General features: G+C 34.1%; 2 protein-coding genes across 2 annotated transcripts; both read left to right on the top strand.

The window, feature by feature from the left end:
• The first annotated feature begins 884 nt into the window (after positions 1-884).
• Positions 885-4080, top strand: LOC115977975 (B3 domain-containing protein At5g42700-like). Its single transcript, XM_031100005.1, has 6 exons — positions 885-1234; positions 1322-1417; positions 1661-1692; positions 1791-1968; positions 2234-2440; positions 2871-4080. The coding sequence occupies exons 1-6, from the start codon at positions 1100-1102 to the stop codon at positions 2916-2918; spliced, it is 696 nt and encodes a 231-aa protein (XP_030955865.1). The 5' UTR covers positions 885-1099; the 3' UTR covers positions 2919-4080.
• Positions 4081-7424: 3344 nt separating this feature from the next.
• Positions 7425-15276, top strand: LOC115974195 (probable protein phosphatase 2C 12). The gene is made up of 10 exons (XM_031094442.1): positions 7425-7609; positions 7864-8169; positions 9253-9424; positions 10013-10166; positions 10246-10309; positions 10775-10882; positions 13528-13653; positions 13815-14050; positions 14245-14444; positions 14551-15276. Exons 2-10 carry the CDS (start codon positions 7972-7974, stop codon positions 14574-14576), a joined length of 1284 nt encoding a protein of 427 aa, XP_030950302.1. The 5' UTR covers positions 7425-7609; positions 7864-7971; the 3' UTR covers positions 14577-15276.
• Positions 15277-16527: the final 1251 nt, after the last annotated feature.

Genomic DNA, 16527 nt, shown 5'->3' with positions numbered 1-16527 from the left:
TATAGACCTTCGGAATCTTGTATATATCCAACTAATTCATCACACGTGATTTGCTAGACCATTTGCATTTCACTTGAGTTTGTTTGGAATAAAATTGCATTTATTTATTATCTACAAATGGGTCCCTTGTTGGACTAAAATGAACTACAACTAGAAAGCATTTGCATTTGCAAAAAGCATTTAGGTTGGCGGGAATAGATGAGTGTGGGGTATCCTTTTGAACATGCAGTCTTCAAAATGAAAAAAAAAGTCGTGCAAATTTTGTTTTAGGTGGAGTGAACAAACGACTTGTAACACCATTTGGGTTTAAAGACTAAAATGGTTGCTTTTTAATTGTCTTGAATGTGTTTGTTATTAGCCCAAACCTTAGGGTAGTTGTCTAGAATTTACCCTAATTTTAATTTACCTAAATTTCCTAAATTTTAAATTCTTAGTTTTGTGTTGAAATTTAAAAAGATATGGGATTAAAAAAAATTATTGGAAAAGTTGGAAACAAACCATAAATATGATTTTTTGGTTGGTAGGACATAATTTAAAATCTTGTTGAGAAGAGATAAGAGTGGCACAAATTTAATACATATCTCTAATTTAGTGGCTCACAAACTGCTCGATTTTGTTTAGGGAATTAGGATTCAAATTTCCCTCCCATGTAATTATTGACTATTGATAAAAATATAGTATATATCAAATATGGTAAGACCTTCAATCAAGAGCTTCGGAAAGGTAGAGGAAAAAAAAAAAATCCAAAATCGTTATTAACATAACACATAAAATTCTCCATCATGCGACTATTTATTTATTTCTTCAAGTAATTCCTTTTATTTTTTACATTTCACTTATATAAAGAAAAATGTAAGTTTTACCTTATGAATTTAAACTAGTACAGTCAGATTCTAGCTGTGAATGTGGATGTGAGGTAGCTTGCTTCCATGTCGGTTACGCGTTCATCGTTCAAAATTTGAATTGGGATTCGTGGGAACCAACCCAACGGTCCTTGAGGCTAGGGTTCTTCAATCTAACTATTTAACCACAATCCCGTCTCTCTTCTCTCTCACACACAGACAGAGAAAAGCACAAAAAGAGAGAGAAAGAAAAGGAAATGGTGGTGGCGAAGAGATCATTCGAGGATAGCCGTCGCAAGAGAGTGGAAGAGAATAAGAAGAGAATGGAAGCTCTCAATCTCCCTCTGCTTTCTCAAGCTCTCAAAACTTCCTCTTCTCCCAAACCCTCTCCTGTATCTCTCTCTTTCTCTCTAGTCTGTAATTTTCACGTGTTTCTCTTCCCTACTCATTTGGTCTTTTTGATGCCCACATTCACATAGACGAAGCAGGCCAAACCCCGTGTGGTACAGAAACAAGTGGTCGAGGTCAGGAGGTCCACTCGCTTTGTCAACAAGCCTGCACCTATTTACAAAGAAGTGATTCAGTGAATCACTTTGTTCATTTCCTCAAACACTAGTCCCTAACGAACCAGTTTAGTCCTTAAAGTGATCGCTTTTAGCCCCAACTAAAATTTTGTAAGAACTAGATCACTTTTAGTTTTTTTTTGGGACTAGAAGCGGCCACTTTAAACTTCAGGAACTAAAAAAGCTCGTATTCTAAAATTTTGGACCAACAATATATCAAGATTTTATGTTACAACATTATGTTATTGCTGATAAGTTGCTGTGGACCGCGTGGCAATACCCAGAAGGTATATTTGATTTAAATGTTAATGTGTTAGCAAAAATAGAATGATCTATTTCACATAATAAGATGATTAGGTTTAATTTTTTTGTGGGGGATGTGAAGGATTTTTGGTAGGGAAAGGAATTTGTCGAACCTGGTACTTGCCTCGTCTGAAGCCGTAGCAGAAGCTGAAGAGAAAGCGGGAAAATTAGTATGGGGTCTACCACCTGGTTGTCCAATATTTACAAAGTCAATGCAGCCATATCATGTCGCTGGTGGATTTTGGCTGGTAAGAGAATTGGTAATTCTACTTAACTTATTTAACAACTTCTCAAAGTACGTTACTATCTTATCTAACTAAGTCATTGGAACTCAGGCTTTTCTTTTTCTCTGATATGTATTGATTTGTTCTTAGTAAATAAATAACATTAGTAGAAGTAGTAAAAATAATAGGGTCACAATGATTTTATACAGAATATATAATGATAAATATGTCATCCTTGATCCATACTATACCTGTAATTTGGAGTAATATTCATAATGATTCTGGTAAAATTTGATAACAGGGTCTTCCATCTAATTTCTCCGAGCGGAACCTTCCAAGTCATGATGCTGTTATGACTTTGATAGATGAGGATGGGGATGGGTATCCAACAAAATATCTAGCCAAAAAAAGTGGACTGAGTGGTGGATGGAAAGGGTTCGCCGTTGCTCATCATTTGGCATATGGGGATGCATTAGTATTTCAATTAATCGGGCGAACAACATTTAAGGTGATTGATCATTTATCAATGGCATTTAACTAAGCACCTTGTTCTTCTGGTTATTCCTCTCAATCATCAAATTATTTTGTTGTTGTTGTTGTGAAGTTTCATGTTTGAATTAGGCTGTGCTAACATTTGTTTATGGTCTTCCAAATTTTCTTGATGGGCACGGTGCATGCGCATATATATATATATATGTGTGTGTGTGTGTGTGGGGGGGGGGGGCATGCGCGCGTACTATCTTAGACGGTTATGTATGATACTATCACTTTCCTTTTTCTTTTATACAAACTAATGTGTATCTGTAACCTATGTAAGTTATCCCTTGTCAATAAACTCGTAGGGCTTTTCCTTTCTGCTACTCCTTGTCATCGAGGGGAATTTTTACATTTTATGTCTTCTTATGTGTATATGTACCAAATGTACTATTTTCTTTTAGGTGTACATCATCAGGGTGAATGGTTCTGAAGAGGGTAATAAGCTTTGAGTCTTACTTTCTTGGATGATGGATCCAATTGAATTAGTACAGGTATGGGATTGTATCCATTGTTGGTCCTCTGAGTTTTAGTATTATCCATAAATATGTTAGAATTTTGTATACAGCTGCTTCCTCATCATTAGCTATACACTTGCAATGAAATATTAATGAAGAAATCTATTTTGGATGTTGGCTAAATTGCAATTGCACAATGTTAAGACTTATTGGTTTGGAGTTTAGACCTGTCTCCAATGGGACCATGAAAGGTCTATTTGTTGTTTTTGATGATGCTGTAAATCACTGGATTTTAGTTGTCTTTGTACGTATTCATGAACCAAACAATTGATTCCTTCCAAACTAACCAATTTCCATTTCCACTGGCATTTGTGTTTGGCAGCTATAACCTGTTTTTTAACCATTAAACCACAGTACTTATCTTGACTCTCTTAGTATCAGATCAAAAGGAGGGAGTAACCTAATTTTTTACATAAAAGTTTATATGAAAGGCATTTTACTTATCCTTATTGTTCTCTGATATTCCTTTTTGTTACTTATGGAAACATATATTAAAACCTATACAGAAGTTTTGGTTTTCTTTTGTCATGTCTTAAGTGAAAGGAGGAAAAAGATTGTTACAGGCACTGTATGTAAGGTTAGGGAATTATAAAGCCATCATGTAGAAATGTGGTTGTTGATATATGACAGATATATATATTTGCATATGCATGCAATAGCAGTGTTCCCACACAAGGGCATGGGCAGTATGCCATATCCACTTGTGTTCAATGTTCTTTATGGAGACTATTCAAACTTTGTTGGCTCAACTGACATATATATCAATATGCAACCTTCCCCCACCAACTGTATTAAACTTTTTGATTGCAATTCATATTAGTACTCTCTCCACAAGTTATATAAATATATATCTGGTCTAAAGAGGAGATAAAATTAAAAGGCCTATTTTCTTGTGTGCCTCTAAAATGTGGTAGATAAGTATGACATGTTCTGTTTTCCATTTTGACATGAGTTTTTGTGGACCTCCATACTAATGTTGTCTATAGAAGCACTACATGTAACTTGGTCCACTAAAGCTGTTAGTTTTAGCTCTAATCAAGGTAGATTTATAATGTTTATTCTCCTGTTAATATGGATTTGTAGGAGACAATGAGCTCTCTAATGGTCAATTGATGAACTAGTCTTTTGTTTTATTCCTCATTCTTTATAACTTTGTTTTAAAATTTCATTCTCTGTAGTGGAGACAGCTAATTGCATGCTGTTTGGAATGTCCGGTGGGAATAAATATGAAAGCAAAAAAATGCTAAACACCTATTGGTACAACATTAGCTACACCATTTCACACGATACACCTATCGCAACATGTCAATTTAGCAGTTGTGAAATTTATATCATGTTGTGGAAACTTCAATAATCCAAAAATAAAATAAAAATCAGGCTTAACCTTAACCCCTTATTGAAACCTTGACCCAGTTGCCCAAACGCGGTTAGACCTTATTGCATGGTGCTTTCAGAAGTCAAGTCAGAAACCTAAACACAAATCCAGGGCAGATACAAATCATAAATGAGTTGACGAGGTCTCTAGGCAATTTTTTTTTTTTTTTCCTTGAATAGAAGTCACACACAAACACACAAAAAATTCAACCTTTTAAGAAATGGCTTAGCAATGCCAATGAAACAACAACAAGACTGTTCAATTGTGAGCTGTAATTGAGACTTTGATAGAGCAAAATGGTAGACAACAAAACAGTGGGGGCAGCTGTTTGATGGGGCACAAATTGATAGCAACATTTCATTTTAAAAAGCTGGAAACAAAGCTCCGCAAGGAAAAAGATTGGAACATGCTTCTGACTTTATACCAATGACATTGCCTAGAAACTACTTTGTATTTACTACTATTATCCCCCCAACATTTTATCCTGAAGCCCTCTTTCTTATTCAGCTTTTGTGGGCCCTAATAATGTAAATGTGGTCTAGTTTCATTGGCTGAGCCATTGAGCTATAAAAGCTGATGATTCTTCAAAGTGATAAGCCCCAAATAATAATAATGATAATAATAAAAATTTCAACCTTCTTTCACGCGGTGTTTGTCCGATAACAAACATTTAATAGATTTTAAAGCCCAACGCGTTGCTTAAGCTTCGTGACAACACGTTTCAATCTTAAAAAAAAAAAAAAAAAAAAACTATTAAAGTGTGTTTAGTTACCACTTATTTTGTTGAGATTGAAAAATTATTGCTAAAAGTATCGTAGAAGTTAGTTGAAATAGTACAATAACACAAAAAAGTAAGAAAAATAAAAAAAATGGTAGAGAAAGAAAGTATTTTCTCAAGTGTGTTTGGATATAAAGAGGAAGAGAAAGGAAAAATGTGAGGTATTTTACATTTTTATCCTTTTAGGTTTTAAATTAATGAGGATATAAATGTTATTTTACAAAAATAGACAAAATCTTTTAAGGGTATAAGAGTAATTTTAAGAGAAAAAATAATTGATTCCACAAAAGACTTTTCCCTTCTTTTATTCATTCCTTTTGTTTTCCTTTTTAATCAAGCAAAGGAAAGTAATTCATTTCTTTTCTTTTCATTCTTCTTCCATCAAACCAAACAAAGCCTTAATCTAATCTAATTTGACCCCCTTTTAGGTTTTAAGAGAAAGAACTTTTTCCTTTTTTGTTTACAGCACATTTGTTCCCTTATATGATGAATTCTTATAATTATTTAAGGCACAATTTTGGGCAAGTGAGATTGTTAGAAATTTTGCTCACAGATAATTGGCGCCGGTAATTTCGGGACCCCCCAAGTGGAGGCCAAAGGGGTGGTTGAAAAGTGTGGAGAATAAGAGCGTACACTGTCCAGTTAGTACTAGGCGCCAAAGTTCTACAGGCTCACAAAAACAACTACGTGACACTCACAATTGGCATTAAATACCAAATAGAAACAAGTATTTTAGCTGGTTATTATGATGATGAAATAAACACTTGAACACAAGCACCAATCAATCAAAAAAAAAAAAAAAAAAACAAGGGTAAATTTGAGTCACATTTTTTGAGGTTTGGGCTAATTCTAACTAGGTACAATACTTTTTAGACTAACCAATTTGGTTCCTAAAACTAATTTAGTTCCTAAAATTATTAAAATAAATAACTAATTGTTCGGGGATTAAGTTGGCTTTAGGAACTAAATTAACTAGTTTTGAAAAGTCTTAAGCTTTATTGGTATTAGTTCAAACTTCAAACCTTAGGATATGTTAGTGGAATTTACCCAAAATAATAATAATAATAATAATAACCGACTAAAATGTTTGAATTTCCTTTTTAATGTTTAGGGAAATTAATGCTTTAAGCCTTGTACTTTAGGGATAGTTTAAAATTAAATTTTGAAATTTCATTGGATTAAATCAAACCTGAACTTTAATTTTTTCATTTGAAATTCTTGATCAAGTGCCCAATTTAAACCTAAAATGTCTAGGGTATAAATTGGTATGATTTTAAAAGTTTATGGTTTGATTTGAGGATTCTGTTAATGGATGCCTTAAGTTATTTGTTAATAAATTATTTTAAGAAAGTTTTAATAGTGCTTTTTACGGGATATAAAAAGCAGTCAAAAAAGTCAACTACTTTTTTCATTTTCCTATAAAAAAGTTTCTAAAAATATTTCCTAAACTAATAACTTTTCTTATGATTTAAAACCATTGATTTAATTTGTAGCAAATTAACAATATTAAATTTTAGGTATTTATTTTGAAAATATAAGATTGATTTGAAAACTCCCCTTAAATATAAAACTTAATTTACCATAATTTTATTGTGAATACAAACAACTCTATTATAGAGTTATCAAAAATCTTATCTATTCATTTTGAAGTATTATTTGGTTTCTTTTATAAGGGGAACCAAGGATCTCAATCCCCTACTTTTCTAAAAATAATTTAAAAAAAAATCTCAATCTCCCACTTGTTGTAATAATTGTCAAAATTTTTTTTTATCCATTTAGAAACTTGTGGATTAAATTTTATCTATTCATTACCGTTTTAAACAAACATTAATTATCACTTTTTAGCACTAAAATTCAATTTTATTTAAAATTGACTCAGTCAATTTGACCTTCCAGATTCCTTTATTGTTGTTTCCGCGTTTTTAGGTATAAAAAAAAAAACCCGCGTAGCTCATATTAACCGGCGCCAGCCCATAATAAAAATATATAAAATATTATAGGGTTCTGGGTCCCACATTGGTTTACAATATTTATTGGTGGGCCCAGATCTCATCAGATAAGTCAATCCCAAATCAAAGGTTAAGAAAGCGCCGCAAGCCGATCTTGATGTCGTTGAGTCCCCGCCAATACCCACCGTACACGTCGGCTCCAACCAAAAACGGCTCGCTCTCTGCCATGTCAGCACCAATTAAATTTAATTATAAAAAAAAAACAAAACAAAGAAACAAAAACAGAGAGATGAAGAAAAAAACAGCTTAGTATTATTTCGTTTGAGGTTGTTTGGTTTCTGGTTTTCTCGTTTTGGAACTTTTTTTTTTTTTTTTTTTGGAAAGAAAGAATTATTTTGGGAACTCGACTTCGACGGGATCCACAATTCTCGATCATTACCACATTCCCATTTCTCAAACGCATCTCGTCTTCTTCGCCGCGCGTAGCCTCCAGTCGCCTCTTCCGTTTTCATTTCTCTTTCTCGTAATTCTCCATTTTCCTTAATCTTTGTTTTTTTTTTTTTTTTAAGATTTATTGTTTGTTTTCCACGTACATTTGCTGTGTTTTTTTTTTTCTGTAATTGTTTTCTCGTTTTGGAAAAAAAGAAAGAAAGAATTTTCTGATCACAAATATTGTTGTTGTAGAAGAAGATCTTGATACAGCTATTAGAATCAATGATTTAGGGATCGGGGAAAAATGTTGAGATTTTGATTGGTTTTTTTTTTTTTTTGTTTCAGGGAGTATTAGAGAGGTGGTGGTGAATTTTATATAATTGTTTAAGAAAGGAAAAAAATCAACGTTTTTGGTGTATTTGGGGGGGTGGTGGATTTTGAAGGAGAAGAACAATGGCAACAAGGAATGAGCATCACACGGTGCCGCTTTCGGTTTTGTTGAAGCGTGAACTGGCGAATGAGAGGATTGAGTGTCCTGAACTTGTGCATGGTCATGCTTTCCAGAGCAAGAAAGGGGAGGACTTTACATTAATAAAGACAGAACGACAAAGGGTGCTTGGAGATGGAGTGTCTACATACTCGGTTTTCGGGGTATGGTATTTTTTTTTTGGTTACTTTGTTTGATTCGTTCATTTATTAGATATCGGTGTTTGGATGGTTACATTGTGATGGATTGCATTTGCATCTAGTTTTGTTTTGATATGTTGATTGAGTTTTGCCTTAGTTATCTTGTTATATGGTTTCAATCCTTACAATCCCATTTTCAAAAAGCTGAAAAATAAGTTGTACCGAACGGGTATGGGTGTGGTTGACTACGTTTGAGATGTGGTTATGTTGTGTAGAATGTCAAGACTTGATCTTTTTAGCAATTTGAATGGATTTATGGTTGATACACTGGCAAGAGTAGTAACTAATTAAGACTTGTGAAAACAAAGTACTGGGGGGGGTACTTGTGCGATGAGTTGAAAATGGTTGCTCAGCAACACCGAAAACTATATTTTTTCTGGAGTGTTTGAGTTTTATCCTGTTGTTTGTCTAGTTTTGGTGCATGCTTAGTCACTTAGTGGTGATTTTTATTTTTTTCATGTCTATTTAGATCTGTTTGAACACAAGTTGATATCTGAGACGAATCAGATTATGTAAGTGTTCAACGATAGGGAACGCTTTGTGTGAAAGCTAAGGTGGGTCTTCTCGAGTAGGCTCTTAGCCGTACATGGATTATTTCCTGTACTTAGGATTTTCTTTTTTCTTTTTTTTTTGGGCAAAAGATTGACTTGGTCTTCACAATGATAGGCATTTCAAGGATTCATTATTGGGTATTTCAAAGAAGTCGTGAGTTAGCTTTATATGATTTGTTCATGGTTCATCTGTATTTTGGTGATTCGTTGTCATCTGGCTTATTCTTGGATTATTTGTGTCTTTCACTACTAACACATTTATTTAATAGTTTGAACACCCCTTATGAGGAAAAAAAATATTGAAAATTAGTTTTTTATTTACTTTTTATTTTTTATAGGAATATTGAAAATTAGTTAAGCAGGTGGCTGCATTCCATCTACATAATTGATAAAATCATATCTACTCATCAAAAAAAAAAAAAAAATTGATAAAATCATATCCTTCATAGTTTCTATTTATCTTTGTAGCTTGCTCTTACTAAAACCTGTTTTGCAGCTATTTGATGGACACAATGGATCTGCTGCTGCTATATACTCTAAGGAGAATCTCCTCAGTAATGTGTTAAGTGCCATTCCTTCAGATCTTAACAGAGATGAATGGGTAGCAGCACTTCCAAGGGCTTTGGTTGCTGGATTTGTTAAAACAGATAAAGACTTTCAAGAGAAGGGTATGAGTTACATTCTATAAAATGCAAATTTTTTTGTTGTTTGTGTGCATATTATGCACATTTTTATAAAGATATATTAAAAGGTTATGTGAGATCAACCTGGATATAATAAAGTTGGCTTCCATATTTTTAACTCAACTTATATACACTATAAACCAACACCTTTGTCATTCTTGGCACGTTCACAAATTCAAGTTTTGCCAGATACATTTTTTTGGATTTTTTTAAGTAGCATACAATTATAATGTACATCCTCCCATTAAAAGCTCTGGAATTCTGTGTTTCTACTTGTGTGTTATTTACTGGCTTAGGTTTTGTTGGCTTTTAGCTTTTTCATATCATTCGCCTGAAAAAATGATGTATTTTGGTTTTTGGATTGCGATGCATTTTGGTTTTGTTTTGCCTTCTATTTCTCAGCATGTATGATATCAATAACAATGTTTTTAAAAAATAAATAAAGAAAATTTTGTGTGTGTGTTGGACATTTTTTTATGTAGTTCTAAGTCTCTTAGCTATAATATCTGTGTTTTGTTTATTTTGGACTAATATTTGAATCCATGATATTTATGTATTTCTTTTGTGCCTCAGCACAAACATCAGGAACAACTGTCACCTTTGTGATTATAGAAGGATGGGTTGTAACTGTTGCATCTGTTGGTGATTCCCGTTGCATTCTTGAACCTGCTGAGGGTGGTGTTTATTACTTGTCAGCAGATCACAGACTTGAATGCAATGAAGAGGAGTAAGTTACTAATATACCGTATTTGGTGACTCACTTAACAACCACCCCATTTAGGCCTAACTCTTCTGTGTCTTATTAGGAGGGACCGTATCACTGCAAGTGGAGGTGAGGTGGGTCGGCTTAATACTGGTGGTGGTGCAGAGGTATCTTCACTTTTTCATTAATTCTTTATGTAATTCAGTAGTAATATACTTGTATTTATATGAAGCTGGCTAAGTAATGCTACCATGTTTTCATTGTCTTTGATTTCAATTCCAGACTTCAAAGTTTAAATATAAACCTAGTCAAGTTAAAGTCATTGGTGAAAACATGGGCAATAGAACCCAAAGGATCATATCATTTATGGTTTAAATTTATTTAAGTTGTAGGACCACGTGTGTAGATATTTAAGCAAATAAGATTGCAGAATCTTTGACTGGCTTCTGAATGGATGATGCTGTTTAGATGAAATCCATGATGTCAATCTGCCCATATATTATGATAGATTGATTATCTTCCTGTTAAATTCTTTAGAATCGATGAACATTCACATTTGAAGAATTCTATATATAATTTAACTTCATAGAATAAGGCTGGTTGTCTAACTAGTCTAATGCATTTTTTTGTAGATTGGTCCTTTGAGGTGTTGGCCTGGTGGTTTGTGTCTTTCACGATCAATTGGTGATATGGATGTTGGCGAGTTCATTGTTCCTGTTCCTTATGTAAAGCAAGTGAAGGTTTGTGTTCTTATCCTCTCTATCCCTCTCCCTCTTTTTTCTTTGTATGTATGTTTATGTTTTAATTTTGCTACAGTGTTCATCACAATTTTGCATTCCCATTTCCACTTCCGTTTATCAGTTACAATATGCTTACATCCATTGTATGTTTAACTAATATGTTTTCTCTTTACTTTTGGTAGCTTTCAATCATATTATTCAACTTCAAGGATAATGTTAATTATTATGTTATGTTATGAAGTAGCCTCTATTTAATAAAATTATTCTTTCTTATAGAAAATAAAAATTATTATGTTATTTGAAAATTTTATTGTGCATCACTTGTAACTCCAAGTATTGTGAAATTGATGCCTAAAAGAATTAGATAAAACATTCAAATGTAGTGGTTCTCCTCTTTTATTTTTATTTTGTTGCAACTTGTGAGCAACCTTTTTATGTGAACTCCTCCTTATTGCAACATACAGCTCCTGTTTATTTTATTTCATTTTTCATAAATGATATACAGCTCCAGAGTTTAATCGTTGGGACTTGGGACTATTTACCAAAAGGGGGGGGGGGGTGGTTTGGGCAGGACAAATGAGAGAGACGTAAAATAAAATGAACTAGGTTTTGTTGGACTACTGGCTAAATAATGCACCTATACTTCTCTGGAGGTGCTTAGAGCAGAATGGTTGAGGTTTGATTTTGCTGACCACTAACATTTTTAATTGTTGGAGTTATTTGCTTTCCATTTACTAAGATTGATTCTTGTTCATTCCATAAACATGTGCGGTCTCATCTCCTACTGAGACTACTCGACCAATCTCATTGCTAATTTTACTTTCTAACAGGGTTGTTAGTTCTTCAGCTCAAGGAGAGAACTCCATGATTGATTCCCTTGCCTGCATGTGTTACATCAGTAACACTTTGAAATCACTTTTTCCCCCCCAAAAAAATCTAGTAATACTTTGAAATCTGGTTCACTCAGAAATTTACTTTTCCATATGCTTATAGAGAGGTTCATGACTAATTCATTGCCATAATTCATGTTGCTATTTTTGTTTTCCCTTTTGGTTGCAGATCAACTGGTACTTTACTTTTTGTAAGACTGCATTTGAATAGAGCTTTATAGAATGGGCTGAAGTTATTAGATTTATATTTTTGAGTGCCAATTAAATTTTCTAAGTTTGAGCAAACACAAAAATTCTGATGGAGAGAAAATCTCTTGTAGTTTGCCACAACAAGAGAAAGAATAGATAAAAGTTCGTACCTAGTGCACAAAGCTCCCACTTTTGTAGGGTCTAGTATAGGTCATAATAGTCAGCCTTACCCCCAATTGTTTTGGAGAGGATGATTCACGTACTCAAATTTGCAACCTATTGCTTTTGTTGGAAGGCATTTGCCATCGCACCAAGACCCGATCTTACCACAATTCCATACTACCCTAGTGAACTGGATTTAGTTTTTTTTTTTTTTTTTTTTTTTTTTGATAGGTAATGAAAAATTTTATTAATAAAGAAGCCAACCCGAGTACATTGGGGATGTACTGCGGGGGCAAAAATGAAGAACCAAAATTACAATGATCAAGTAAAACAGGAATGGAAAAACAAGTAAAATGTGATAGAGCCACACTCCAAACAAGGAGAGTATCGCAGAAGAAAGACTTAATCTCTAGCAAGGACCGTTCACATCCCTCAAAACATCTAGCATTCCTCTCACTCAAAATACATCACATCAAACAATGCGGCACGAGTCTCCAAAAACCTATATTGCAATGACGCCCAAACTTACCTTACCAAGACTCAAACAACTCAATTACCTTATGTGGCATAACCCAATGAATTCCAAACAAACAAAACACCAAAAAACCAACTCAAATGCTACAGGGCAATGAAGAAGAAGATGATCCACCGACCCTCCACACCTCTTACACATATAACATCAAACAAGAAAAATAATACACCTTTTGCAAAGGTTATCTGTTGTAAGAATCTTACCTAAGGAAGCAGACCATGGGAAAAAGGCTACCCTTGGAGGAACCTTCGATTGCCACGCCATTCTTCAAGGAAAAGAAGTAACTGGATTTAGTATTACTCAATCCGAAACATCACACTTCTGAATTTCTGTTCCTGTACCATAATTTTTGCTATTTGGAAATTTTCTTCCCTGCATTCCCTCATTTCTTCTTTTTGAAAGGCAATAGAATATTTAAAATCTTGTTTAAATAAGGAAATTTTAGGGTTGAATGAGAATATCAAAATCTTAAATTAAGATTACCATATAACATTCAAATTCCTAATGAAGGTCCATAGATAAACTGTATGTTATCTAAACCACATTTTACCATGTTTCAAGTTAAGTAGTGTATTATGTTTCACATATTGCCTGGAAACTTAGGAAGAAACTGTTTCCCTGTGGTTTTTATTCCCAGGGGGGTTGTTATTGGCTGATGTTTAAGGCATATGTTTGGACCTTTGGATCCGTGGATTTCATTTTGATGTGTTTCATGGGTTTGTGTGTGCATGCTTCCTTCTTTGAAAGGATTCCTTTTGGTTGTTATTGTATGAACCCAGTTCTATTCTGTTAGAAAATTCTCAAGATGTTCATTTTGAACAAACCTTTTTTTATTTTTTTATTCTTAATATCTATAAATCATGTTTCTACAGCTGTCTACAGCCGGTGGTAGGCTTATTATTTCAAGCGATGGTGTTTGGGATGCTTTATCTGCAGAAACAGCTCTTGATTGTTGTCGCGGGATGCCTGCTGATGCTGCAGCTGCACAAATTGTTAAAGTATGCTACAACTAAAATGGAACCCTTTTTTTCAAAGAATGATGTTCAATTTTATTCCTTATTAATTACAATATCTACAGCCCTGACTCCAATGCGCTATTTAGATTCCATTCCTCCCAATCTATTATTGCTTTTCTTACTCTTATCTGTTCCATTTTCAGGAAGCATTACAAGCTAAAGGACTACGAGATGATACAACCTGCATTGTAATTGATATATTACCACCAGAGAAGCCAACTGCTCCTTTGCCACCTCCAAAGAAGCAAGGAATAGGCGTGTTTAAGTCCATGTTTCGTAGAAAGTCCTCAGAATCATCTTCTCAAGTTGATAAAGAATTCCTTGAGCCAGATATTGTGGAGGAAATGTATGAGGAAGGATCTGCTATGCTTTCTGAAAGGTTTGTGCTGTGAAAATTGTATTTTTTTAATCTGAAAATTCTTTGATCTCTAAGTAAGGCGTGATGGGACTAATGCATTATTTTCGTTTTGGCTTTTGTCTTACTGTATAATATGGTGGCATGGCTACCTATGTGTGAGCAATCAATGTAGCTTAATACCTTTTTGACATGGGAATTGTTTTTGTGGAATGCAGGTTAGATACGAAGTACCCACTTTGCAACATGTTTAAGTTGTTCATGTGTGCAGTCTGTCAAGTGGAGATGAAGCCTGGAGAGGGTATTTCAATACATTCTGGCTCATTAAACCCAGGAAAATTGCGTCCATGGGATGGCCCTTTCCTTTGCTCAAGTTGCCAAGAGAAGAAAGAAGCCATGGAAGGCAAAAGATTATCAGGTGTGGCATCTCTTACTCTGACTCTCTTCTCCCCTATGCATTGCATTAATATTCTATAGCAGTGAAGCGTCTTAATTTTATTCTTGTTCCCTTTTCTTTTTTCCAGATAGACACAGTAGTGGAAGTGACTAGCCAATGCTCCTCAACTATATTCATATTTTGAGAGCACTAACAATTGTTTCAAATTTGATCATAAATGGGAAGTTGGATCTTCCTACAAAATATTGTTTCCCTTCAATTTCTCATGGAGGGTGTCCAGCATTGGATCCAATTTGGCATTCACTTCAGGGTCTTTCGGATATCTTTTCTAATGTTTCGTTCCTTCAAGTCAGAAGATCACAGTTAGAGGTGCTTGCTTTTTTAAGACCTGTTTTCTGACTTCCACAGTTATATTACAACTGTGACTGTGCTTGTGCCTGCCTCCCTAAAAAGAGTTGTGGAAGGCTTTGATAAATTCACCAATGCATAATGACGCATTGGAGGTCATTCATTTCCTTCTGGATCCATTCCACAGCATACCGGTTCTGCCATTTCATAGAGCTGACATTCAATTAGAGCGGCCTTTGTTGTAATATTATCATATAGGGAGTTTGATGAGACCTCTTATAGATTCATTACAAATTTGGAGAACTTGTTTGACCTGCTTGCTGATGAATATGGTCATGTAGCATAAAAGTATATCCTTCCTTTGACTAGTAGGAAGGTGAACGTGTGGAATAGAAAATTGCCATTGATTTTTTTTTTCTTGGAAGAGAAATGTCTTATATTTTGCTAAGCTGTGTCTCCTTTCTCCGTTTTTGATAAATCAATAGCTAATTTCACCCTGTTACAACAGATGCGTCCCTGTTTTCATTTTTGCTAATTACCTTTACTTGTTTCTTAGGTTTCTTGCCATGTCGAAATTCTTGGTGAGCTGCCTTCTGTAATTCTAATTTATTTATGAAAATAACTATCGCAATCATTGGCCAGTTTGAATTGACACCAGTTTTAGGAACTCAAATCCAGTCCATTGATAATCTCTCTCTCTCTCTCTCTCTCTCTCTCTCTCTCTCATATGATATGTTGTTTTTGGTGTATTACACCTTTTCACCATAAACTTTCAGATGTACAATGTTCTTCCAAACTATTAATTTGCTCGTTTGACACATCAGTTTGAGAGGATCGTATCGATGTATCCTTTGCCATCTAAATTGGGTGTGAAATGAGATGAAAATGGATACACATGATCCACTCATGCCACCCACCAATCTCATGTTGCAATGAAAAATCACTAATACGTCTCATTTACCATCCAATTTAAACAAAAGAGGTATTGATTCAATTCTCTTAAATTGGGACGTTAATTGGACAAATTGATAGTTTGAGGGGCATTACGAGTGAGTTGAAAGTTTAAGATGGAAAAGTATAATTTGCCTATAATTAAGTTGCTAGAGCACAGCTTTGGTTACCAGATTTTGGTGGGGAACAAACGTAGACATGCTCTGCTGTAGGTTTTGTTAGGAGCAAGTTCCGTGTAAACTTGCTTATTTGCTTGTTGGTACTTATCTCTGGTGTTTTCAATTTTCATGCTTTGCTTGGTCTGTCGAGATGCACGAATAGAGTAATTATAAAATGTTTTTGGAGTACCATAAATGCATACTTTCTCTTCTCCTATAATAGTGAGACTTATTAATTAAATTTATGGTAAGATCCATAATTCATGTAATAAGAAGAAATATATATTTATGGTACTCCTAGAATATTTAATAATTTTCTATATGAAAGAACGAATCATCCAATTAGAAATTTACGTAATAAATCTACAAAATCTCTTTCCTCAGTACTCACATCAAAATCAAACATGAACTGTCATTGCAAGAATTAAAGGAAAAGATTTATTCTAGCCCTATGAGATGAAAGGAAGGGACTGAGTCACTGAACATATTTAATAGATATTAAAGGAAAGACAGAGACTGCTTTGTGGTTAGTGGTTCACTTTCTTCCGTATAAATTTGATTTAAAGTTGTTGAGTAAAAATTACACGAATTGGGAGCCAAGAATTATTTGTCTTTAGTCATGGTCAGTGACTTCTTCTTTGTTAAGC

Source organism: Quercus lobata, chromosome 2, assembly GCF_001633185.2.
Source record: "Quercus lobata isolate SW786 chromosome 2, ValleyOak3.0 Primary Assembly, whole genome shotgun sequence".
NCBI classification, from domain to species: domain Eukaryota; kingdom Viridiplantae; phylum Streptophyta; class Magnoliopsida; order Fagales; family Fagaceae; genus Quercus; species Quercus lobata.
Note: the sequence above shows the minus strand (reverse complement) of the source record. Positions and strands in the feature narration are given on the sequence as shown.